The following is a 27,094-nucleotide window of genomic DNA, read 5'->3' on the forward strand; positions in this document are numbered from 1 at the left end:
TTAGTAGAGTGCAGTCATGTTCCTCTTCCTTTTGTTGTCCACCTGGAAGGGGGAGCAGGATAGCAGGGTTAAGAGTGTTACAGCGCTTCAAAATGATGTTGAAGGCAGAAAGCAGGAGTAGCTCATAAGAGGCGAGGTGGCTAACAGAATAGTGTTGAGTGTGGTGAGAGCTTAGAAGAGATTTCACAGAGTGGGGGACACAGATGGTCAGAGGGGACCCTAGGACAAATTCTTCAATGTTTTTGCATAATGTGGCTGCAGCTGATATAGCCCTCATACAAGAAGGGTGCCCCCTTGCAACTGGATATAACTGTTGACTGAAATAACCAATTGGTCTGTGATTGTCACCATGTTTTTGAGTTAATACTCATAGAGCATTCCCATGTATTTCATGTACAAAGAGGGAAAAAGGAAGACTGTAATTGGGGTGGCCTAAAGCAAGCGCTTGGGTGAGAGCCCGTTTCAGATCTTCTATGTGTTACTTTTTCCCCTCTTCCCAGTGGATTGAGTCTGGCTGCGTCTGTTTTAGTTTTTTATATAGCGGCTGAGCAACTAAGGAGTAGTATGGAATCCAACTCCTGTAATAGCCTGTTAACCATAAGAAGCCTCTTAGTTGCTTTTTAGTTTTGGGCAGGGAAAATGTCATAACAGCAGAGATTCTCTCAGGGTTTATTAAAAGCCCCCTTGGGGAAATAATATGTCCCAAATATTTAACTTGGGGGAGGCAAAATTGCAATTTATCTTTTGACACTTTGTGTCCCTTAAAAGCAAGCTGTTTAAGGACTGTATCTTCTCTGCATTTTGGTAGGGAGTACGAACAATAAATCATCCACATCCTGAGTTAGAGTACATTCATTTGAAAAATCAGTGTCATCTAAATCTGCCTTTAGTATTTGAGAAAAATAAGTAGGACTTTCAGAGAAGCCCTGGGGTAAGACTGTCTATGTGTATTGGCAATTTTCCCAAGTGGAAGTGAAAAGATACTGGCTATTTTGCTCTACAGGTATGCTGAAAAATGCACTACATAAATCAATACCAGAGAGGTGGCTGGCAGTGATAGGAATATTGGACAGTAAGGTGTGGGGATTAGGAACAACAGGGTGTCTAGGAACTATGATTTTATTTATAGCTCTTAGGTCTTGAACAAACCTCCAGCCTTTCTCATTTGGCTTTTTTAACTGGGAGGACTGGTGTACTGCAAGGGCTGGTGCAGGGTATTATGAGTCCTTTGTCTAAATAGTCCTGAATGATTGGTTTTATTCCTAGGAAGGCTTCAGGTCTAAGGAGTTACTGCCTTACATTTGGCAGAGGTTTGGATTTATTTATGGTTATCTCTATAGGGACTGCTGACTTAATTCTCCCAATATTTGTGGAAGAGCTTGCCCATTAGGAGTCAGTACCTTAGATAAGAAAGGCTCTAATTCTTCCTGTCCAGAATCTTGATTAACTTTCCCAAGCATAATACTACATGTGGGCTTTTGTAAGTCTTCTATGTCTCCCAGGTTGAGAATAATTTCTCTCTTTTGTGAAAATGAGATGTGAGCATTATGGGTCTCTAGGAAATCCCATTCCAGCAGGTGTGTGTGGGACACTATCTACTATAAGAAAAATGTGATCCCCTACTAGTTTTCCTAACTGAAATTGAAGGGGATTTGATTTAAAGGCTATAATAGGAGAGTTTGAAACCCCTACCATGTGTACTTTTTCTTTACTCCAAAGGAGACGGTTTTTAATCAAGGTGGGGTTGAGGACTGACAGTGTAGTGCTGGTGTTGACAAGGGCTTTGATATTTTCCCCACTTATGGATATTTCTACTTCTCCTAAAGCATTAGTTAGAAGTAGGGGGAAAACCCTCTCTATTCCCTCAGAGCATCATTATTCTGATTTTTGAGTTGTTCTGGTGCCTTCCTTTGGGGCCGTTTGCCCACTTTGTGCAAGCACCCATTTAAGTTTTTTATATTATTTTTTAAAATGTCCTTTCTTTTTGCAATAGTGGCAAATTGCTTCCTCTTGAAGTTGCTTAGATCTCTGGGGACCATGAGACCCTTGCAAACTCTCAACTTGATTACTAAGTTGTTTGAGTTGTAAACTTATAATTTTAGAGACCGTTCCCTTTTCTTTCTAAATGATTGCTTGTGACAACTGGTCAGCTAGGGTGACTAGGTGGCTAGTGGGAAAGGAAGTCCAAGTCAAATTATTCCTCTTTATTAGGGTTGCTAACTCTTTATCTAAACCTTGAATAAACTCAGAAGTAAGTAAGGTATCATTTTACCATGCTCAAAGTTTTCAGGAGGTATTCCTGAAAACTCTTTGAATATCTTTTCAAACCTGATGTAAAAGTCAGGCATGGTTTCGTTTGGGCGTATTTTACACTGTTGCACCTTTGCTCAATCTATAACCTTGGGGAATATCTGTGGTACAGTTTCACAGAGGTGACTGCAAAGCTCTCTGCATTTCTGTCTTCCAGTTGCATCTATTTTGGCAAAATCTAATAAAGGCTGTCTCCAATCTGCTACTCTAAGCCATTCTTCAGCTTTGTTTTTGGAGACCAGTAACTGAATCAGCTGATATAGGTCAGAGAACCCTGGGTCATAAATCTTAAGACTTAATTGGAATTCCTAAGCAAACCCAAAGGGATCTTCAGTCCGATTGGGGAATGAATACCAGGGCCTTAAGTACGATTTGGTCCGGGGGCATATATTATGTTAGAATCCCCTCTGCCTATGGGTTTTACTCTAAAAGGAACAACTACTATATTATTTTCTGCAGCTATTTCTGGTCCCCCTGTGGTTTGAGGCAAGGGAGGAGGGAAAGGAGGAGGAAAAATGAAATTTTTTGGACAAGGAAGTTCAGAGAGTAGAGGGTTAGGAGGAGCAGAGGGGAGACAGTTTCTGGAGCCTTCCTGATTTCAGAAGTGGCTTTTACTGGTTTTTTAAATTCTGAACCAGTTTCAAAATTTTCTAAATTAACTTCCTGGAGGGAGGCAAACTTATCCTTCCCTCTTTTTGATGATTCTAGATGCCAGCTAAAGTACGATTGCCATTCATTTTCTTTGATTTGGGAGCCTAATTTGTCTAATCTAGCGTGCAGGAAAACCAATCAAGGAATATCAAAGTTCCCCATTTTGGAAACCTTAGACCTAGGTCATCTTTAGTAAGATCTTTCCATTTACATAAATACTTGCAAGTAAAGGGGCCATAATTATCAAACATAAACTCAGTTGGGGTGCCCATAGGGGGCCACTCTCCTTGCCTTTCCTCTTTTTTGGAGGATTTATTTCCTATCTTTCTTTCTTTCTTTCTTTATTTATTTATTTATTTATTTTTTTTTTTTTTTGAGACGGAGTCTGGCTCTGTCGCCCAGGCTGGAGTGCAGTGGCCGGATCTCAGCTCACTGCAAGCCCCGCCCCCCGGGTTCATGCCATTCTCCTGCCTCAGCCTCCCGAGTAGCTGGGAGTACAGGCGCCCGCCACCTCGCCCGGCTAATTTTTTTTTTTGTATTTTAGTAGAGACGGGGTTTCACCGTGTTAGCCAGGATGGTCTCGACTCGATCTCCTGACCTAGTGATCCGCCCGTCTCGGCCTCCCAAAGTGCTGGGATTACAGGCTTGAGCCACCGCGCCCGGCCTCTTTTTTTTTTTTTTAAAAAGGGAACTGACCTGTGGCCTAAGGCTTTTGTGTGGTGGATTGATATGTGCTGCCTGTGGGCAGGACTCCACAGTGTGTCACCACTGAGTTGTTTCTGCACTCTTACGTGTCTCAGTTTCTCTCTTCAGAGGTCTATCACCTCTGAGAGGGCTCAAAAAGCTGGGTGATCAGCCCTTATATGCATTTCCTGCAGTAAGCCAAGATTGCATCACTGCACTCCAGCCTGGGCGACAAAGCGAGACTCCGTCTCAAAAAAAAGAAAAAAGAAAAAAATATCTGGGGTCATATACATTGATGTTACAGCAATTATCAAGGAAAGAATACCTATTTGTACAGATTTTTATCTGATCGGATACAGAAGTTTCCAGATGTTATTGAAACATGTGTGAGAGTGTTTTCTTTCATAAAACCATAAACTTGGTCTCCTTTAAAAATTCTAGCTGGAGAGCTACTGATTAACTTGTAAACTTACTGTCCCTTGATACATTTTAAGTGTATTTCAGTAATGGGACCATAAAAAATTTGCCCTTAGGCCAGGCGCGGTGGCACATGCCTGTAATCCCAGCACTTTGGGAGGCCAAGGCAGGTGGATCACCTCAGGTCAGGAGTTTGAGGCCAACCTGACTAACATGGTGAAACCCCGTCTCTACTAAAAATATAAAAATTAGCCCAGCGTGGTGGCCGACGCCTGTAATCCCAGCTACTCAGGAGACTGAGACAGGAGAATAGCTTGAACCTGGGAGAGAGAGGTTGATGGCACCATTGCACTCCAACCTCCAACCTGGGCAACAGAGTTAGACTCCGTCTCAAAAAAAAAAAAAAAAAAGAAATTTGCCCTTGTGCCTCTTCTTATGAATTCTGATGGATGAGGGAGAAGGGAGAGAGGAAAGAGTAAGATTAAAAAAAAAAACAAAAAACCACAAGATGGAGGGTAAAAATATTATGGTTATTCTTTTAACTTATCCAGGAACAGAATGAGTAGCATTTTCAGTGTAATGCCCTCACGGTGTATTTCAGAATACTCAGCACCTCCTAACCATTTTGTATTTAGACAGGCTCCCAGAAAAAGGCTAATTTGGTTTACTGCCACTTTGGGACGATTCTGGTTCTGGGTGGATTCTGGTTGTCCAACGGAGTTGTTTTCCTTGCATCCCCTCTGGATGCAGTTATGTAGCCATCTAGTGACTCGGTTGGGAATTGTAGCTTCCTTACAGATTGGGGAAGCCTGCCAATTCACCACCCTGCCTCACTGCAGATGTGGAATGAGAGAAATTCTGTTGGCATGCCTCCTCCTAATGGAGAATACCTTAGTGAACTACTTTGCAAGTCTGTCTCCTGTGTCCTTCTGCAGACATCTCTTGTGCAGAGCCTTACACCCTTACATTACCTCACAGGGATACCAAGACGATAAGATGAAGTTACATAAACTAGAACACATAAATGTATTTTTAAAAATTACTGTTGTTTTTGTTAGAAAACCCTTTGGAACAGGTCATTGAAGAGCCTTGTTAAGTGCAAGTCTGTCACAAAATCAGAGATGTTAAAGAAGACAAGACTTGAGAAATCAATAGTCCAAGCCCTTTATATGAAGAATGAGGAAATCGAGGCTCAGAGAGGTAAAATGAAAGGAATTCAAGGGGTTGTTATGCTTTCATTCATTTATTAACAATATTGTTCACTGAGTTTCTACTTGGAGTAGGGTGCTGGGGAAACAAAGACGGATAACACATAAGAGGCACTCTGTCTAGAGGGGAGCGAGACTTGGAAGCAATTTTTTGAAAGTATATCAGAGCAGTGGTAACTGTGCAAAGTGCCTGCTTATGCCAGACCTGGGGACACTGAATCCCATTTAGGCAACATGCTTTAAAAAGTACACAGAATCGGATGGGCACTGTGGCTCACACCTGTAATCCCAGCACTTTGGGAGGCCGAGGTGGGTGGATTACTTGAGGTCAGGAGTTTGAGACCAGCCTGGCCAACATGGTGAAACCCTGTATGTACAAAAAAATACAAAAATTAGCCGGGCATGGTGGTGCGTGCCTTTAGTCCCAGCTACTTGGGAGACTGAGGCAAGAGAATCACTTGAACCTGGGAGGCAGAGGTTGCAGTGAGCCGAGATCGCACCACTGCACTCCAGCCTGGGCAAGCACTCCAGCCTGGGCAACAGAGTGAGACTCCATCTCAAAAAAAAAAAAAAAAAAAGTACACAGAATCAAACAAAATGTGGTATATCCATATCATGGAATATCATTCAGTCTTACAAAGGGAGGAAATTCTCACATGTGCTACAACATGGAGGAATCTTGAGGACATTATGCTAAGTGAAAAATAAGCCAGCTGCAAAAGAGCAAATACTGTATGATTACATTCAGATGAGGTACCTAGAATAGTCAAATTCATAGAGACAGAAAGTAAAATGTGGTTTCCAGGGGCTCAGTGGAGAGGCAAATGGAGAGTTATTGTTTAAAGTACCGAGTTTTGCTTTGGGAAGATGAAAAAATTCTGGAGATGGATGGTGGTGATGGTAATAGAGCAATGTGAATATACTCAGTACTACTGAACTGTACACTTGAAAATAGTTAAGGTGGTACACTTTATGTTATGCCTATTTTACCAGTTTTTTAAAAAGTACACAGAAAGCAATGAGAATGAATCAACTATAGCTACACACAATATGACATGCATAACTCTTAAAATGTTGAGCAAAAGAAGCCAGATACAAAAGGGTGCATACTGTGTGATTCTATTGACATAATTCACATGTTAAAAGTCAGGATGGTGGTTACTTCTGGGGGAGGCAGAGATAAAAAGGTAGCATAAACTTCTAGAGTTCTGGTAATATTTCTGTTTCTTGACCTTTCACTGTGTAAAAGTTAATTGCACAGTGTATTTACAAGTCGTGCAGCTTTCTGTATGTATCTTAAAGCTTCAGTTTTTTTTTTTTTTTTTTTTTTTAATGGGACATAGACAAAGTGAAGGAGAATCACCAGGACAGTTAAGGGACTTGAAACATTTGTAGGAGGAAAAGTCAAACAATTTCAGGATGGTCAAAATAGTTTATAGTCTTCAAATACCTGAAGGAGTGGCATGTGGAAGAGGAAGCAAAATTTGCTTGCTATACCCAAAGGGGTAGGATTTGGAGGTGGTGGTGAGCCAGAGTTAGAGGAAGACAGAATTCAGCTCATTATAAACGACAATTCAATTGTAGGGTAAGAATGGGATCTCTTAGGAAATCACACAGCTCCAACTTTGGGACCAAAGGTAATTGGGTATGAATCCTGGCTCTGCCACTTACTTGGATGAATTATGTCACTCAATCGAGTTTCACTTTCTACATTTGTAAAATGTGACTAGTACTAACCACTTACTGGGTTACTTTCAGGACTAGTGATAACGTATACCACATACTTCGCCTAGGCCCTGGCCCATAGGAAGTGCTGAAGAAGTAGTAGAAGTTATTTTCAGCAGAAAATGACATAGAAGATGGATTACACCTCAGTGAGGTGTTATGTATTCAAGCATTGGTTCCTTTCAACCCCAAGAATCTATGTAACTTGCCCAAGGTCACACAGCTCATAAAGCCTTCGGTTCCTGATTGGTCCACTCCACTGGGTTGCCTTAGGTGAGAGGGTTTCTAGCATCAAGCCATTGCCCATCAGGGCTAATTAGATAATCATGTCTGTAACAGACCATGAGGGAGAGGATCTTATTCCTTTAAATTCTGACTGTACTCTACAATAGTTCAAAGGGGGAAATCTGGGAAGGTTGTTCAAGTGGTAGCTGTGAACAGACAGGTTATGGCTTGAAAATACCAGGTATTGGGGTGTGTGTGTGGTGTGGTGAGTGAGAGAAATTGTTTAAAAAAATTTTTTTAATGGATTAAGGAAAAAAATTGAAGATAAGTTTGGCCAACTTCACCATTTTTCAGGGTCCAGCTCTTACTGACTGAATAAATAAATCATGAGGCAGAAACAAGAGATACTGCTTTGAAAACCAGTTTCTTTGGCCGGGTGCTGTGGCTCATGCCTATAATCCCAGGACTTTGGGAGGCCGAGGTGGGTGGATTGCCTGAGGTCAGGAGTTTGAAACCAGCCTGGCCAGCATGGTGAAACCCTGTCTCTACTAAAAATACAAAAATGAGTCAGGCATGGTGGCAGGTGCCTGTAATCCCAGCTAATCAGGAAGCTGAGGCAGGAGAATCGCTTGAACCTTGGAGGCGGAAGCTGCAGTGAGCTGAGATCGTGCCATTGCACTCCAGCCTGGGCAACAGCACGAGACTCCGTCTCAAAAAAAATTAAAAAAACAAAAACAAAAACAAAAAACCAGTTTCTTCATTTGTGGGCAAAAGCAATGGAGTCAATCCAGACGGGTGAGAAAAACCTGAGTTAACACTTTGGCCTAAATTGTCCCAAAGCCTCTTTCTTGGCCTGACTCCAGGCTGCTTAACCCTTACATTTCCAAAGGAAATGACTTGCTGGGGCAGGGCGTCTCAATTTCTACTCTAGGCTTCCTTCCCAACCTCTGGTGAATATTTCTGCCTTGGATTTATGCCCTGGAAACAAGAGGAGTCTCTATGACAAGAGACTTGAGGAAACAAACACCTAAAACAGTCCCTCTTTGTCTTGGGCATTATACACTGAAGTCACACTGACCCTTTGAACTTATCTTCTACAGCTGCTCAAATGTTATGTCTTGGCCCATATAATTTTTATACTGGATGAAAAATAAATGATATGAATTTAGCTCACTATAGCTTTGGTCTTCGCCAGAGGAAAGAAATACCAGCAGCTTCTTTTTGCAAGTAGCAACTTATTTTAGTGCTTCCCTCTTCAGACTAAAGCCCTTGGTAGAAACCAAAATTACAGCCAAAGCCCACACAGAAACCTCAGATTTTAGTCATATGTCTTGCAAGGATGTTACATCATTTCTTAGTTTACCAAATGGAGACATTTCCTGAAACACAGAGACTCACTGTGAGCTTTGGCCTAAAAGATTTTGGGAGTGTGTAGCCCACAATGATCCAAACTAAATCTTATTTAGGTATCTCATTGACAGACATTTTTTCTTTCACCTTGATCAGTGTGCTTGTCCTTTACGCAGGCCAAAGTGTTAAGCAGTTACTTGTGTTATTTCTGAGATCTCAACATCAGAGTCCTGCAGGAAATTATGGCGTATTTAAAATGAATAATTTTTATAATTCAAAGAAAGAGACTAAAAAAAGAGAAAAAAGAAAAAGAAAATGAGTACTTTGAGGAGAGTATAATAAAAAGGACTATTTACAAAGGTAAAAGAGTTCTGGGGAAGCAGCAAGGAATTGGGCAGTATTCTAGGGTTAGTTACTGCAAGCAAATGAGAGGGAGTAATTCCTTCCAACAGCAAGCAGTTTTCAAGCTTTAGTATGCATCAGAATCACCTGGAGGACTTATTACAACACAGATTACTAGGCCCCACCCTGGAGTTTCTGCTTCAGTAGGTCTGGGGTAGGACTAAAATATTTGCATTTTGCATAAATTCTCTGATGATGGCAATGCTACTGGTCTGGAGAGAAAACTGTGTGGAGGAGGCAATTTGGCGCCAGATGTGTAGCTCACGCCTGTAGTTCCAGCACTTTGGGAGGCTGAGGCAGGAGGATTGTTTGAGTTTAGGAGTTCAAGACCATCCTGGGCAACATAGTAAGACCTTGTCTCTACTTAAAGAAGTTGGGCATGGTGGTACATGCCTGCAGTCCCACCTACTCGGGAGGCTGAGAGTGGGAGGACTGCTTGAACCCACGAGGTCAAGGCTGCAGTGAGCTATGATTGTGCCACTGCACTACAGCCTGGGTGACTGCCAAAAAAACAAAACAAAACAAAACAAAAAAAACGACAGTTTGGCAATTTGACACAAGCTGTGCCCTCCACAGAGAGATGCAGCCAACATGGGAGATCCAGCAGGGATGTACCAAGAGAATCTAATGAAGTCATCAAAATCTACCCCTATCCAATTCCTTCTGTTGCTTTTTTTTTTTTTTTTTTTTTTTTTTTTTGAGACAGTCTCGCTCTGTCGCCCAGGCTGTAGTGCAGTGGCGCGATCTCGACCTCGGCTCACTGCAAGCTCCGCCTCCCGGGTTCACGCCATTCTCCCGCCTCAGCCTCCTGAGTAGCTGGGACTACAGGCGCCCGCCACCGCTTCCGCCACATTTTTTGTATTTTTAGTAGAGACGGGGTTTCACCGTGGTCTCGATCTCCTGATCTCGTGATCCGCCCGCCTCGGCCTCCCAAAGTGCTGGGATTATAAGCGTGAGCCACCGCACCCGGCCTCTGTTGCTCCTTTTTAAACTCAACCAGCAGCCAAAAGGCAAGGGAATCCATTAATGCAATTCCGACAATTCAGCCTTTAGGATATGGATCAGAGTAGAGAGTAGAGTTGGGTGAGCAAATGGGAAATATCCAGCACTTCTATCACAAAATATCAAGTACCTTCTCCTCACTACTTTTTTCAGGCTATTTTATATTTTTATTTTGCTTTCCAGTATATACATAAACATATACATGATATAAATGTAATCTCACAGTAACCCTATAGGGTAGGCAGGAAGATATTTATGCTCATTTAGAAAAAAGAAAACTGAGGCTCAAAATGGTAAAGGCTACACATCTGAAAACAGCTTGGACTTCATCACAAGTTTTCTGGGTTCCAATATGGGGGGCTTCTGCCACCACTTCACACTACAGACATGAGGGAATCTGGTAGTGATGCTGGTTCCCCCACTCTAGGCTTCTGGGAAGCGTCTCTTTCTCCTTCACTGCCCCACCTGCATTCCGCCTGAGCTGCATTCTCTTCTGGAAAAGGTGGCTCTCTTCTTTAACTGAGGAGCTCAACCCTTGCTCAAGGGCATACAATGAATTTAGTCTTCTACTAGAGTCTTTTTTTTTTTTTTTTTTGGCATTTTTCACTGATTTTTCAACCTTTTCAGTGGCAGGGCTACTTAAAGTCTTGATTTGGGGGCCATGGAGAGACAAATAAATCACAGCTGTTACCCATCTGAATTCCTTTTGAGAAATAGACACAAAAATCAGACAGATGGAGATAAAAGCATCAGCTTTAATGAGGGTGAGGACAGAGTAGAGACGCTGCAGTTCAGGTCTCACAATCAGACTTCCTAATATAGTCATGCACTGCAATAAGGATTCTAATTAATGATGAACACATATATGACAGTGGTCCCTTAAGATTATAATACTGTATTTTCACTGTACCTTTTCTATGTTTAGATACATTTATATACACAGATACTATTGTGTTACAATTGCCTAGAGTATTCATTACAGTAACGTGTTGGATAGGCTTGTAGCCTAAGAGCGATAAGATATATCACATAGCCCAGGTGTGTAGTAAGCATCTAGATTTATTTAAGTGTGCTCTATGATGTTTGCACAACAAAGAAATCACCTAATGCAGTACCCTGCGTTAGGTCCCAGTTCCAGGTACTGGTCCCCGGCCTGTTAGGAACCAGGTCACACAGCAGGAGATGGCGGTGAGCAGGAGGCGGGCGTTACTGCCTGAGTTCCACTTCCTGTCAAATCAGTAGCAGCAGTAGATTGTTATAACAGTGCAAACCCTGTCGTGAACTGCACATGCGAAGGATCTAGGTTGCATGATCGTTATGAGAATCTAATACCTGATGATCTGTGGTGGGAGTTTCATTCCAAAACCATACCTCACCCCTTCCAGTCTGTGGAAAAATTGTCTTCCACAAAACTGGTCCCTCCCTGGTGCCAAAGAGGTTGGGAATCACTGACCTAATTACATATTTCTCATAACGTATCCCTGTCTTTAAGTGATACATGACTGTACTTGACTCCTAAACTTTTTGGGGAGGCAGGAGTGTATGTGTGTGGGGAGGTGCACATGCTTCAGTGGTGGGGTTGGTGGGAGGATGCACCTGTCTAGTGGGAAGGCTAGTCCAAGAAGGTTGCAAAAGGGCTGAGCATGCTCAGTTCCTTCTTCAGTGGTCCAGTCAGATGAGTCACTCCTTCCTCGGGGAGAACTGAGAGGGGAAATAGCAGGAAGGTAAATGCTGTCTTCACAATTCTTCTGAAGTGGAAGTTTCTATTTTGTGGACCTGGGAGAGGGAGAAAATGGCTTCCCCTAACAACATTGCTCTTGGCAGTACAGAAGTTCCCCAACTTAAAAATTTTTAACTCTACCAGGTGCAAAGTGATATGCATTCAGTAGAAACCACACTTTGAGCACCCATACAACCATTCTGTTTTACTTTCAGTACAGTATTCAATAAATTACATGATATTCAATACTTTATTATAAAATAACTCTAGGCTAACATAAGTGATCTGAGACTTTTAAGGTAGGCTAGTCTATGATGTTCAGTAGGCTAGGTGTATTAAATACATTTTCCACTTACGATATTTTCAACTTATGAGTTTATTGGGATGTAACCCTATTGTAAATCAAGGAGCATCATCTTTATGTAACATCTTGCTCTTAGCAGTATAGAAGGACTACTGATGCAATTAATTCTGTCATATGATCTATGTACTGTAGTTTTTGAAGTCTTGATTCTCATTAGTATATTAGTAGAGGGCTGGGTGCGGTGGAGTACAGCCTCAGGCTTCAGCAGTACTATCACCTCTTTGGAATGTTTTTTTAGTTTCCTTTTTTTTTTTTTTTTTTTTTTTTGAGACAGAGTCTTGCTCTATTGCCCAGGCTGGGGTGCAGTGGCCGGATCTCAGCTCACTGCAAGCTCCGCCTCCCGGGTTTAGACCATTCTCCTGCCTCAGCCTCCCGAGTAGCTGGGACTACAGGCGCCCGCCACCTCGCCCGGGTAGTTTTTTGTATTTTTTAGTAGAGACGGGGTTTCACCGTGTTAGCCAGGATGGTCTCGATCTTCTGACCTCGTGATCCGCCCGTCTCGGCCTCCCAAAGTGCTGGGATTACAGGCTTGAGCCACCGCGCCCGGCCCAGTTTCCTTTTAACTTGATTCATTTTTGATCCCTTGATCAGTTCCCATAATGCTCTGGATCAGGGCCTGCTTGAATATTAAATTCCCATTGTTTCCTTCTGGGAAGGTCTCTGCTTATCCAATCTGCAGCCTATCTTTCTTCCTTGTCCTGGATCTGGTAGACTACTGGGAAAAGTCCTTACAAAAATTTCCTGGGAACTGGATTTTTAAAATGAGTGCATGTGGGAAAATACTCTCCAAGTGCAAAGGGGACTCTGTTTTTGCCTCTACTTATATTTCCAGCTCCTCGGGGAAAAGAAAAGTATTATAGGTCAAATCTCTTTACAAGTAGTTCAACTTGACTGTCTAAATATGTGGTATGGAGTAGAGTTTTATTTCATGGATTACTGCTTGAACTAGGTTAGACACAAGCTGGGTTGTGGAGAACTTTTGGTTAAATAGAGATTTTCATTGCAAAGGTATTTGTTGTAGAGGAATTTACCCAGTAAATAGATCTTTTCCAGCTAATGTTTTTACCAGGCTGATTCAGACCGGGAAGCAGGAGCGGGAAAACACTGTGGACACAGTCTGCTGACTAGCGGTCAAGGCAGAGGAAAGAAAACACAGGCAAAAGTCTGTGTGAAATGTCGACCTGAGTCATGAAAGGAGAGGAAGAAACTAGTAGGTGTCATTCTGAAAAAGCTCTTCTTAAGGTTATTTGTTTGGGCTGTAACCACTGCCTCTCTCCATAGAGTGTCACGGGCCACTTGGGCCACTTGCCTCTTCCTGCTGCATTTTCAGACTTAAAAGGAAGCCACCTTCAGGCAAATTCCCTCCGCCTCTCAAGAAAGATAATAAAACAAAATGGAGAGTCCTGGTCTCTAAAAAACCTGGGTCAGGTTTTGAATGAACGCAGTACCGTGACCCAGCATTAGGGGCTGGAAATGTCTACAATCACGACTGAGGCTTGCTGCTCTGGCGCCCCCTTGCGTATGAGAATGGAACTGTATACAAGGTTGCCTAAATCCCCACTGCTGCAGTCCCCGGAACTCCACCTAGTGTCTCTTTTTCTAGGCCTTTCTCAGCCTGGAGAGTTTCCTGACTAACTGTTTGTCATTCTCAAGGTTTTTCTCTGACCACCACAAAACACTTCTCAATCTACTAATTTTTCTAAATAAATTCTTTTATCTTTCTAATTCTGCATGCATCTCTAGTCACTAAGTCCCAGAAAGATCCTGTAGCAAACTGTCAATCAATAATAAATTACCATTTCTGAAATTCATGAAACTTTTTCTTAGTTTTATTGAAATATATTTTATGTACCATAAGACTTCACCCATTATAAGTGTACAGTGAATAATTTTTAGTAAATTGATAGCCTTCTGCAACCACTGTCACAATTCAGTTTTAGAACATTTCTAACACCCAGAAAAACCTTGTGAGAATTTGCAGTCCAAAAAAAAAAAAGAAAGAAAGAAAAGAAACCAAACAAACAAACAAACAAAAAGACAATTTGCAGTCAATCCTCACTTTTTACCTTCAGTTTCAGACAACTACTGATCTGCTTTCTGTTTCTAAAAATTTTCCTTTCCTGTTCATTTCATATAAATGAAATCATATACTATATAGTTTTTCATGATTGTTTCCTTTCACTTAGCATAATGTTTTCAAAGTTCACCCATGTTGTAGCACGTATCAGTACTTCATTCCTTTTTATGGCTGAATAATAGTGTTGTATATAGATAAACTACATTTTGTTTATTCATTCATCAGTTGATGAACATTTGGGTTGTCTCCAGTTTTTGGCTATTATGAATGATGTTGCTATGAACATTTCTATACAAGTGTTTGCATGAATATATGTTTTCATTTCTCTTGGGTAGATACTTCTTAGTAGAATCACTGGGTTGTATGGCAAATCTATTTAGCTTTTTAAGAAACTGCCAAACAGTTTCACAATGATATTCAATACTTTATTATAAAATAACTCTAGGCTAACATAAGTGATCTGAGACTTTTAAGGTAGGCTAGTCTATGATGTTCAGTAGGCTAGGTGTATTAAATACATTTTCCACTTACGATATTTTCAACTTATGAGTTTATTGGGATGTAACCCTATTGTAAATCAAGGAGCATCATCATGAATATATACAAGTGTTTGCATGAATATATGTTTTCATTTCTCTTGGGTAGATACTTCTTAGTAGAATCACTGGGTTGTATGGCAAATCTATTTAGCTTTTTAAGAAACTGCCAAACAGTTTCACAATGTGACTGTTCTATTATTTCATATTCTTACCAGCAACATATGAAGGTTTTCCCACAACCCCTCCATCACTAGGTATTGTCTGACTTTTTGTTTTAGCTTAGTGGGTGTGTTAATGCTATCTTATTGTGGTTTTAACTTGCACTTCCCTCATGACTAATGATGTTGCACATTTTTTTCAAGTGATTATTAGCCATTTATATATCCTCTTTGGTGAAATGTCTATTCAAATGTTTACTTCATTTTAAAATTAGAGTATTAGTCTTCTTATTTACTAAGTTATGAGTTCTTTGTATATTTTGGATATGAGCCCTTTATCACATATATGAGTTATAAATATTTTCTTTTGGTCTACATCTTTTCAATTTATTATGGATGACTTGTAAACACAAAAGTTTTAATTTTGATAAAATCCAATGAGCTATTTTTGTGAACTGTGCTTTTGATGTCATATTTAAGAACTCTGCCTAGCCCAAGGTCATAAAGATTTTTTCCTGTGTTTTCTTTTTTAATATGAAACTCTTTTTTTTTTTTTTTTTTGAGACGGAGTCTTGCTCTGTCACCCAGGCTGAGTGCAGTGACACGACCTCGGCTCACTGCAAGCTCCGCCTCCTGGGTTCATGCCATTCTCCTGCCTCAGCCTCCCAAGTAGCTGGAACTACAGGTGCCTGCCACCACGCCCGGCTAATTATTTGTATTTTTAGTAGAGACAGGGTTTCACCACGTGGCTAGGATGGTCTCGATCTCCTGAGCTCGTGATCCGCGCGCCTCGGCCTCCCAAAGTGCTAAGATTACAGGCGTGAGCCACCCCGCCCAGCCTTTTTTTTTTTTTTTTTTTTTCTTTTTGAGATGGAGTCTCGCTGGTCGCCCAGGCTGGAGTGCAGTGGCACGATCTGCCTGGGCTCTGCCTCCCGGGTTCACGCCATTCTCCTGCCCCAGCCTCCGGAGTACCCGGGAGTACCCGGGAGGCTGGGGCAGGAGAATGGCGTGAACCGGGGAGGCAGAGGTTGCAGTGAGCCGAGATCGCGCCACTGCACTCCAGCCTGGGTGACACAGTGAGACTCCATCTCAAAAAAAAAAAAAAAAAAAAAAAAAAACCCAAAAACCCTAAAAACCAAAACAGAACTGAAGGGAAAAATAGTGATTCAAGAATAGCTGGAGATTTCAATACACACTTTCAAAAATGGTTAGAAATCAGAGAGAAGATTAATAGGAAATAGAGGACTTGTACAATACTATAAACCAATTATACTTAACAGATATATGCACACTCTGCCCAACAGCAGCAGAACACACATTCTTCTCAAGTGTACATGGAACATTTTCCAGGACGGGCTGTATGTTAGGCCACAACACAAACACTAATACATTTAAAAAGAATGAAATACAAAATATATTTTCTGACCACAATAGAATGAAACTAGACATCAATAACAGAAGCAAAACTGGAAAACTCACAAATATGTAGAAATTAAACCACACACTTTTAAACAATAGGTCAAAGAAGGAATACAAGGTGAATCTGGAAAATACCTTAAGATTTATGAAAATAAAAACACAGCATACCAAGACATATGAGATGCAGCAAAACAGTGCTGAGAGAAATTAATAGCTGTAAACACATTCATTAAAAAAGTGGAATAGGCCAGGTGTGGTGGCTCAAGCCTGTAATCTCAGCACTTTGGGAGGCCAAGGTGGGCAGATCACTTGAGGTCAGGAGTTTGAGACCAGCCTGGCCAACATGGTGAAACCCTCATGTCTACGAAAAATACAAAAGTTAGCCAGGATTGGTGGTGCACACCTGTAACCCCAGCAACTCAAGTGGCTGAGGCAGAAGAATCGCTTGAACCTGGTAAGTGGAGAGGTTTCAGTAAGTCGAGATCGCGCTACTGCACTCCAGCCTGGGCAATGAAAAAAAAAAAAAAAAGAAAAAAAAAGGCCGGGTGCTGTGGCTCACACTTGTAATCCTAGCACTTTGGGAGACCAAGGCAAGTGGATCATGAGGTCAGGAGTTTGAGACCAGCCTGGCCAAGATGGCAAAACCCCGTCTCTGCTAAAAATTACAAAAATTAGCCATGCACAGTGGTGGGCACCTGTAATCCCAGCTACTCAGGAGATTGAGGCAGGAAAATCACTTGAACTTGGGAGGCGGAGGTTGCAGTGAGCCGAGATCATGTCACTGCACTCTAGACTGGGTGACAGAGCAAGACTCTGTCTCAAAAAGAAAAAAAAAAAAAGTAGAATAGTTTTCAACCTAACTGTACACATTAGAGAACTAGAAGAAGAAGAGCAAACTAAAGATTTGTGCAGAGATAAGTGCAATATAGAATAGAAACACAATAGAGAAATCAATGAAACCAAATTTGTTTTTCAAAGAGTAACTGCATTGACAACCTGTAGCTAAATTAAGAAAAAAAGAAATACTCAAATAACCAAAATCAGAACATTACAACCAAAGCCACAGAAATAAATAGGATAAGAGAATACTACGAACGACTGTACACTAACAAACTGGATAACCTAGAATAAATGGATAAATTCCTAGAAAAATACAATTTATCAAGACTGAATCATAAAGTAAAAGAAAATCTGAACAGACCTATAGTTAGAATGAGATTGAATCAGTAATCAAAAATCTGTCAACAAAGAAAAGCCCAGGATGAGATGGCTTCACTGATGAATTCTACAAAATATTTAAAGAAGAATGAAGGCTGGGCACAGTGACTCATGCCTGTAATCCCAGATCTTTAGGAGGCCGAGGCAAGAGGCTTGCTTGAGTCCAGGAGTTCAAGACCATCCTGGGCAATGTAGTGAGACCTGGTCTCTGAAGAGAGAGAAAAAAAAAAAAAAAAGTTAAGAATGAACACCAAACTCTCAAACCTCCTCAAACTCCTCCAAAAAATGAAGAGGAAGGAACACTTCCAAATTCATTTTAAGAGGCTAACATTACCCTGATACTAAAATCAGACAAAGACACTACAAGAAAAGAACACCATAGACCAATATCCCTGGTGAATATTGATTGATTTAAAAAAATCCTCAAAATACTGCTAGCAAATAGAATTCATTAAAAGGGTTATACACCATGACTAAGTGGGATTTATTTCTGGAATTCAAGGATGGTTCAACAAATGACAATCAACCAATGTAATGTACCACATTAACAGAATGAGGGAAATAACCCATTCAGATTTTTTTTTTTAAAATTTTAGAGACAGGGTCTCTCATTGTCACCTAGAGTGGAGTGTAGGTGCACAATCATAGCTCACTACAGCCTTGACATCCTGGACTCAAGGAATCCTCCTACCTCAGCCTCCCAAGTAGCTAGGACTACAGGTGCACATCACCATGCCTGGATAATGTTTTATTTTATTTTTGTAGAGACAGGCTCTTGCTATTTTTCCTTGGATGGTTTTGAACTCCTGGCCAAAAGTGATCCTCCTGTCTTGGCCTCTCAAAGCACTGGATTTACAGGCATGAGCTACTGTGCCCAACCCCCATTCAGATTTAATACAATTTATCAATAAGGTTGAATTCATGTCTGCCATTTTGCTATTTGTTCTCTATATGCCACTTGTCTTTTTTGTTCCTCTGTTCTTCCTTTACTGTTTTTTATGTTTAATAGATATTTTTTATATCCCATTTTAATTTCTGTGTTAATTTTTTTATTATTTTTTAAGTTATTTTCTAAGTGGCCACTCTAAGAATTACAATATGCATCTTGATTTATCAAAATCTATTTCAGATTAATTACTCTAGTTAAATATAGGAACTTTGCTCCAATATAGTTCCACTTACACTTTCTTCTTTGTTTTACTATTGTTATACACATTACATCTATATATGTTACAAAGCCATTTATTGTTTTGTAATTATTAGTTCACATAATATTCTGTTTCAAAGTTCTTAGAAAATATATCGGTACAGTCCTTTATATTTACTCATATGTTTATTTTTTTTATTTTTATTTTTATTTTTAATTTATTTATTTTTTTTGAGACGGAGTCTCGCTCTGTCGCCCAGGCTGGAGTGCAGTGGCCGGATCTCAGCTCACTGCAAGCTCCGCCTCCCGGGTTTACGCCATTCTCCTGCCTCAGCCTCCCGAGTAGCTGGGACTACAGGCGCCCGCCACCTCGCCCGGCTAGTTTTTTGTATTTTTAGTAGAGACGGGGTTTCACCATGTTAGCCAGGATGGTCTCGATCTCCTGACCTTGTGATCCGCCCGTCTCGGCCTCCCAAAGTGCTGGGATTACAGGCTTGAGCCACCGCGCCCGGCCTCTACTCATATGTTTAATATTTCCTGTGTTGTGCATTTCTTTGTATAATTTGAGTTACCATCTGGTGTTATTTCCTATTAGCCTAAAGAATTCCCTTGAATAATTTTTTTAATGCAGGTCTGCTGGGCCCCTCTCGGCAGTCCAGGCCTTATGTTGACTCATTTACACACAGCTCTGCTTTGCTTTGACCTTGTCAAAACACTGCTTCATTTAAATTTCACCTAAACTCTACTCTTCCCCTACAATCCTATAATAATTCCATCTTTTCCTCTGTCTAGTCAGATCCGCCACAGTTCCCCTGGTAAGTGGTCTCTGTCATTGCCATGAGTCAATCAACTTGTTTATAAGTTTGTCCCTGAAAGCTTATTGGGCTACAATATTTATTTAGTACCGCTTTTCTCCATGGGACTAAAAACTCCAGGACTGGGCTGGGTGTGGTGGCTCACCTCTATAATCCCAGCACTTTGGGAGGCTGAGGCAGGTGGATCACCTGAAGACCAGCATGGCCAACATGGTGAAACCCCGTCTCTACTAAACATACAAAAAATTAGCTGGGCATTGTGGCGGGTTCCTGTAATCCTAGCTACTTGGGAGGCTGAGGCAGGAGAATTGCTTGAACCCAGTAGGAGGAGGTTGCAGTGAGCTGAGATTGTACCATTGTACTCCAGCCTGGGGCAACAAGAGCGCAGCTCCATCTCAAAAAAAAAAAAAAAAAAAAAAAAAAAAAGAGTAGTATGAGAAGAGGGTAGAGAGGCAGGCAATGGAAGAGTTATAAATATCTACAGATGCCCAGGAGCTTCCATTTTGCCTACCAAACTATTTTGAACTGAGAATAATAAAAGATTTCTGAGTTAGAAATCAGATGGCTTGCTGAAAAGAGGAGAGGATAGTGATGGCAATGACAAATTAGATTTTTATAATAATTCAGGAGAGAGATGAGGTACTAAAGTAAGATGTTTGCAAGGGAAATGAAGTAATGGGGGATGTTATTAGGGGTAAACTAAGGCAACAGCGAGAGTGGAAAATCAGAACTATTGATGAGGGCTGTCAAGGTCTTTGCTGGAAAAACATTGCCACATGTCAAACCCAAAGAGCCTGGGGATAAAGAACGCTAAATGCAGTTTAGTAGTTGAGGGGGTTGAAAATAGGATGAGAGCCTAGGAGAGAGTATAGAAAGGGAGAACTGGGGCCATTGGATGTGTGTGTATATCCTAGAACTTTCCTTTCAGGTGATTCCCAGGTGCACTGCTGGAGCAGGGATGGTAACTCTTGGGGTAAGTGAGCATGAACAACTGTTGTCTGTTTGCAATACTCTAATCAACAGGTGGGCAGAGATTTTCAGTAAAATGTTAAAAGAAGGAATGATTCCCTAGAGATACATTCTAAAAAGAAGTGGGCTGAATTCTCTGTGGGCATGGGATGGCATAAATGACTTCCAAAATGAAAGCTAATGTTTCTGTAAAAAATATTGCTGAAGAAATGGACCATGGTGGTTGCTTCTAAGGAGGAAAGTAGGAGGCTGAGGAAAGGAAGAGAGGAATACTTTTCTCAGTGTAAGCTTTTGTACATGTTGAATTTTGAATAAAGTAAATGTAATGTTTGTGCAAAATAAAAGTTTTCTAAAAGAAAGCTGAGGAAACACACGGAAGAAAAACATGTTTTACCTTTTCCTGTACCTCTATATATTTCCAAGTGACACAGAAAGAAAACTTTCTGTATATTTCCAATTGAGACAGAAAGAAAATTAAAAAAAGTGAGCCAGAAAAAAAACTTGTGGAGTGGCTGGTGGTGACAGTCTTATAGAGAATATACTAGTTTGCCCCCCTGCTGTCCTTCTTCTTTGAATTACTCATTTCTAGGTATTGCTATGTTATATGCTCCATACATTTTAATAAACTTCTGTTTGTTTTTTTCACAGGGGCCCCAGCGAAGAAGTTAGAAAGGTAAGAGGAAAAAGATTTTTTTCTTTCCCTACAACTGAAAGACTCACTGTTCATTTTCAAGAAAACTACTGTTTATCACTTTCTTTTTTTTTTTCTTTTTGAGACAGAGTCTCGCTCTGTCGCCCAGGCTGGAGTGCAGTGGCGTGATTTCCGCTCACTGCAAGCTTTGTCGCCTCCTGGGTTCACGCCATTCTCCTGCCTCAGCCTCCCGAGTAGCTGAGACTTCAGGCACCCACCACCACGCCCAGCTGATTTTTTGTATTTTTAGTAGAGACGGGGTTTGCACTGTGTTAACCAGGATGGTCTTGATCTCCTGACCTCGTGATCCGCCTGTCTTGGCCTCCCAAAGTGCTGGGATTACAGGCATGAGCCACCGCACCCGCCGGTTCAGCTTTGAAGTTAAACAATGATTCAAATGCTTTTCCTTGAGAAACTATCTTATCTCAGTTATGCTTCAGGATTTTGTTTTGTTTTGTTTTGTTTTTGAGATGGAGTTTCATCTTGTTGCCCAGGTTGCAGTGCAATGCCATGATCTCGGCTCACCACAACCTCTGCCTCCTGGGTTCAAGCGATTCTCTTGCCTCAGCCTCCCAAGTAGCTGGGATTACAGGCATGTGCCACCACGCCCGGCTAATTCTGTATTTTCAGTAGAGACAGGGTTTCACCACGCTGGCTAGGCTGGTTTCAAACCTCTGACCTCAGGTGATCTGCCCACCTCAGCCTCCCAAAGTGCTGGGATTATAGGCCTGAGCCACCACGCCTGGCCAAAAAAAAAAAAAAAAAAAAAAAAAAAAAGCCTCAGGATTTAAGAGTTTATACTTTATGAGTATTTTCCATTTTGTCACAAAAAAATTTTTTTAAAAAGTGCACTCAAAGACCGAGATTTAATAAAATTAAGAATTCTTACTGCATCATCAAGGATATTCTTAAGTAAAACTGACTTTAAAAAAATGTGAGTGTATTGTTCCAGGATAAACTATGAGATTCAAAGAAGTTGGTCAATACATTATTTCAGCATCACTTGTGTTTCTTGTCAAGATTTATGTAAAAGAAGATCTTCAAGAATTAGTTGGTGCTGACACTGGATGGATATAAGCAAAGTAACAAGTCCAGCTACATGAATAATTGTGTCCATTTTAAAGGAATTATAATTCTGCAGACGAGATATTAACTCAGTTTTTATGTTTGCAACTAAATTCCTTCTTTTTTATGAGACAGAGTCTTGTTCTGTTGTCCAGGCTGAAGTGCCGTGGCACCATCTCAGCTCACTGTAACCTCTGCCTCCCTGGTTCAAGTGATTCTCCAGCCTCAGCCTCCCGAATAGCTGGGATTACAGGCATGCACCACCAGGCCCAGCTAATTGCTCTGTATTTTTAGTAGAGACAGGGTTTCACCATGTCGGCCAGGTTGGTCTCAAACTCCTGATCTCAAGTTATCCGCCTGCCTTGGCCTCCCAAAATACAGGGATTACAGGCATGAGCCACCTCACCCGGCCTGCAACTAAATGTCTAATTTGGTGAGTTACTGCATCTTTGGTAAGTAGCACTCCTATGATTTCTTTTACTGATTATCATCTAGCAGGCATTCATTAGTCTTTTAGCTATTGCATGTCCTTCTCCAACGAATGAAATATAATAAGTTCATGTGTAAGATGCTTCAGTAGGTTTTTTTATTTCTACTTTGAAAATGGTAATACAAAAGCTTTGGCTTTTATAAAGCATATCATGTCTATGTTGAAAATATTCAATTCCCTTTCTTTTAAATTCTGACTGGTCTGAAAACGATGTGTCAACTTGATTGGCACTACAATAGTATTTGAAAATGTTCTATTGAATGAGATAAAATAAGGCAAGTGATTAACATCTCTAATGCCAAGGGAAAGAAAGAAGCTTTTGTCATACTTTCCTTTGTTATTTATAGTTTCAACCAGATTTCTCCCTTTCCCTGACTCAGCGAATTCTGATACTGATGTCAGCATCATCTTTTTCAGGATCTTCACATATGGGAACGTTAGAAAGCCAATCTTCTAGTCTCCCCTTTTTAAGCCAATGGAAGAGCCTAAAATTTAAAAACTACACATAAAACAAAATTTAATTTTAAGATAAAATATTAAATTCCTTTTTTTTTTTGGAGACAGAGTCTCGCTCTGTCACCCAGGCTGGAGTATAGTGGTGTGATCTTGGCTCACTGCAACCTTCGCCTCCTAGGTTCAAGCAATTCTCCTGCCTCAGCCTCCCAAGTAGTTGGGACTACAGATACGCCACCATGCCCAGCTGAATTTTTTGTATATATATATATATTTTTGAGACGGAGTCTTGTTCTGTCACTCAGGCTGGAGTGCAGTGGTGGTATCTCAGCTCACTACAACCTCTGCCTCCCAGGTTCAAGCAATTCTCCTGCCTCAGCCTCCCGAGTAGCTGGGATTACAGGTGCGCGCCACCATGCCCAGCTAATTTCTGTATTTTTTTAGTAGAGACATGGGTTGGCCAGGCTGGTCTTGAACTCCTGACCTTGTGATCCGCACACTGTGGCCTCCCAAAGTTCTGGGATTACAGGCGTGAGCCACCGTTCCCATCTGAATATTTTGTATTTTTAGTAGAGATGAGGTTTCACCATGTTGGCCAGGTTGGTCTGGAACTCCTGAGCTCAGACAATCCGCCCGCCTTGGCCTCCCAAAGTGCTAGAATTATAGGCATAAACCACCGTGTCCGGAAAACAAAATATTAAATTCTAGGCCGGGTGTGGTGGCTCACGCCTGTAATCCCAGCACTTTGGGTGGCCGAGGCGGGCAGATCATGAGGTCAGAAGATCGAGGCCATCCTGGCCAACATGGTGAAACCCCACCACTACTAAAAATACATAAAATTAGCCGGGCATGGTGGCGCGCACCTGTAATCTCAGCTACTCGGGAGGCTGAGGCAGGAGAATTTGCTTGAACCAGGGAGGTAGAGGTTGCAGTGAGCCAAGATCACACCACTGCACTCCACCCTGGGCAATAGAGCGAGACACCATCTCAAAAAAAAAAAAAAAAAAATTAAATTCTAAAAGAGTATCCCTTTCCGGCTGGGTGCAGTGGCCCGCGCCTGTAATCCCAGTACTTTGGGAGGCTGAGGTGGGCGGATCACCTGAGGTCAGAAGTTTGAGACCAGCCTTGTCAGAATGGTGAAACTCCGTCTCTACTAAAAATACAAAAATTAGCCAGGCGTGGTGGCAGGTGCCTGTAATCCCAGCTACTTGGGAGGCTGAGGCAGGAGAATTGCTTGAACTCAGGAGGAGGAGGCTGCAGTGAACCCAGATCGTGCCACTGCACTCCAGTCTGGGTGATAGAGCGAGACTCTCAAAAAAAAAAAAAAAAAAAATTAAATAATGAGTGTCCCTTTTAGATAAAGTTCAAATATTTTAAAATGTTCTCAATATGTTAAAAAATATTCTTGTGAGACAAGCCAACAAACTGAACTTTTTTCGTATGTTTCCGTATAGATATTAGAACAACTTCAGGATTTCAAAAAAAACTCATTTATTAGGTGACAAGGAGGTTACAGAGATTAGAGCAGGTATAACTGAAGATAGCTTGTAAGTGTAGCTGTAGCTGGTGGGCCGGTTGAGGTTCTGGACTTCGCAGTGCAAAATAATTTAAAGTCCAAAGTAAAAGCAAGCAAAAGAGTTTATTGCAAAGCGAAAGTACACCCTGACAGCTGATCAGAGCGGGCTGCTCAAAGGTGAGACAGCATGCACTGATACTGGTGAAACTCCCTTTGTAGGAGTCTCACAGGATCATTCATGAAGAGGGGAGAACAGGTGTTGCTATTAAGCATGTTCTCTAGTTTTCTGGGGCCATGTGCGCTGTGGTTGTATATGCTAGTATATACATTGCATGTCTTATTAGTATCTTAAATCTTCACCCAGGGCTGGTTTTTTTTTTTTTTTCCCCCTACTATTACAATGAGTATAATTCAGCCCAAGGATACTGATGGGTTTCTGCACTTGTGAGAATTTGGGGATTTTCCCTTTTGCTCTTCTACCTCTTTGCTGCAAAATTTTCTAACCAGGAGCCTGGGATGTGGTTTGTACACTATGGGCTGGTTTGTTCTATTTATTTAGCAAGTTTGTTCCCCTTGAAGGGAGGCTATGATCACCTATCTAACCTGCCTCCTAGAAACACACTAGGAGTATTGAGGGCAAACTGCATTAATCTCTGAAAACGCACATATTTATGCCCTAAACCTACTACCTTAGAAAATTCTAGAAAACACAAGGATACTCCAGCATACATTTTACCAGCTAGTCAATCATCATCTAGCCTCTTGAAAACTCTGTACACTTCCAACAGAATGAGGGTGAAAACGGCAAATAACATGTAAGAAACGTTATCAATATTGACTTTGTGAATTCCCTAGAAGAGTATCAGGGACCCTGAGGTCAGCAGACCACATTTCGAGAGCCACTGTACCAGATTCTGTTCTAGGTAAAAGCTGGAGCAATCGGCATGAATAAAATACTCTCTCTATGGGGAGCTGTTTACGTAGTGGCAACCGCGACCTGTTCTAAAGTGGAACAGAACCGAGCGCTGTGAGAGGGTGGGACGTGGAGACCTGTCCTTGCTCGCCGGGACAGGGGAGTGGGCTCCAGGAAGGTAACCTTTCAACTGCGACCTGCTGAGGAGGAGTCGGCAAGGGTGGCCGCCAACTACTTCTTTTTCCCGTCCACCCCCCAAATACCAGGAGAAGAGGGGCGGACGGGAAGCGACAGTGGCCGCCAGTCTCTGGCACGCGACGGGCTCTCAACCTGGCACGCCGAATCCTCAGGACAGCTCCGCTATCACGCAACTCCTCGGGTATGAGTCGCCAGGGCCGGAGCCGCGCGCGGCGCCGGGGACCCGCGTGAAACCGCCTGTGGGAAGTGGGCGGGTGGTGCGCGGTCCGGGGACAGTGAGAGGCGGTGGACCGGGCGGGGACGTCCCGAAAAAGGCGCGCTCAGGAAGACGCAACTCCTGACGCGGTCTCGGGCTACGCGCAGGCGGCTAGTGGGAAAGGGAGACCCTGGGAGACAATGCCTAACAGGACGAGGCCCCTGGCGGCTTCCTCAGGAGAACTCACAGTTCTGGGGGATCCCGGAGCCGCTACCCGGTTGCGAGAAAGGAGGTCCACTTCCGCGCGCAATCTCTGGCGAGTGGCCTTTTCCACACCGCGGTCTCTTGCGCACTCTGGTGGCCTCTGGCGAGAACGACACTGAACTGGTTCACGCGGGACGCCAATAAAGATTTCTTATTCAAAAAACAGGAAGTGCCTACGGAGGCCGGGCAGGCAGCGGCGGCTGGGCATGAAGCGGGGCGGCTACCGGATCGCGGGCGGCGGCGGCGATGAGCGACATAGTGGAGAAGACGTTGACGGCGCTGCCGGGACTCTTTCTGCAGAACCAGCCAGGTGGTGGGCCCGCGGCCGCCAAGGCGTCCTTCTCCTCGAGGCTAGGCAGCCTCGTCCGCGGCATCACCGCCCTCACCTCCAAGCACGTAGGTGCCCGCTGGCCCGGGAGCTCAGGGACATCGGAGTGAGGCCCCCGCGCCAGGAGGCCCTGGCCGGGCGGCGAGACTCCAGGGCCTCCGGGGTTAGCCCTCCGGCGGGGCTCAGGGGCTGCTGTGTCGGTTCGTCCTTTCGTCTGCCTGGAAGCTTCACTTTCCTGCTGGGACTGACAGCAAGGGAGGCCGAGTTTCCACAGTTGGTTCTGACACTGACTCTTTGGTCTGGGGCATATCTCTGTAACCTCTGACCCTCCATGTGTTTTCTCAACGTTGGCGTGGAAAAGTACTGATACATAATTCATAGTGTTTTTGAGGATTGGGTGAGATGTCAAGCGTGTGAAAATACCCAGTGCGATGGAGGTGTCAGATATTGTTTACCTTCCACAAAGTTTTTTTCCCTATTCAGTTTCCTTCTCTCCCCCCGTCCCTTCAACTGAACAACAGTTCAGATGTCGCATACCTGAACAGATCCTGTGAGCCTCATGTTGAATATCTTTGAGGAG

General features: G+C 42.4%; 1 protein-coding gene and 1 long non-coding RNA gene across 6 annotated transcripts in view; one reads left to right on the forward strand and one right to left on the reverse strand.

Annotated features, from left to right (window-relative positions):
* The window catches only part of LOC123574426 (uncharacterized), a 57,421-nt gene extending 31,143 nt beyond the window's left edge, over nt 1-26,278 (reverse strand). For both annotated transcript variants that reach the window (XR_012414969.1, XR_012414970.1), the window contains exon 1: nt 26,170-26,278. This is a non-coding gene — a long non-coding RNA (uncharacterized lncRNA). The remainder of the gene's footprint in view (nt 1-26,169) is intronic.
* A 92-nt stretch (nt 26,279-26,370) lies between these two features.
* AP4E1 (adaptor related protein complex 4 subunit epsilon 1) overlaps nt 26,371-27,094 on the forward strand; it is an 89,240-nt gene continuing 88,516 nt past the window's right edge. For all 4 annotated transcript variants that reach the window (XR_006699299.2, XM_045395457.2, XM_045395458.2 and 1 more), the window contains exon 1: nt 26,371-26,582. Coding sequence is in view for 3 of the 4 variants with exons in the window: in XM_045395457.2 (XP_045251392.2) it covers nt 26,433-26,582 (150 nt within the window). In the remaining variant the exon portion in view is untranslated. The remainder of the gene's footprint in view (nt 26,583-27,094) is intronic.

This window comes from Macaca fascicularis, chromosome 7 (genome assembly GCF_037993035.2).
Source record: "Macaca fascicularis isolate 582-1 chromosome 7, T2T-MFA8v1.1".
In the NCBI taxonomy this organism is placed as follows: domain Eukaryota; kingdom Metazoa; phylum Chordata; class Mammalia; order Primates; family Cercopithecidae; genus Macaca; species Macaca fascicularis.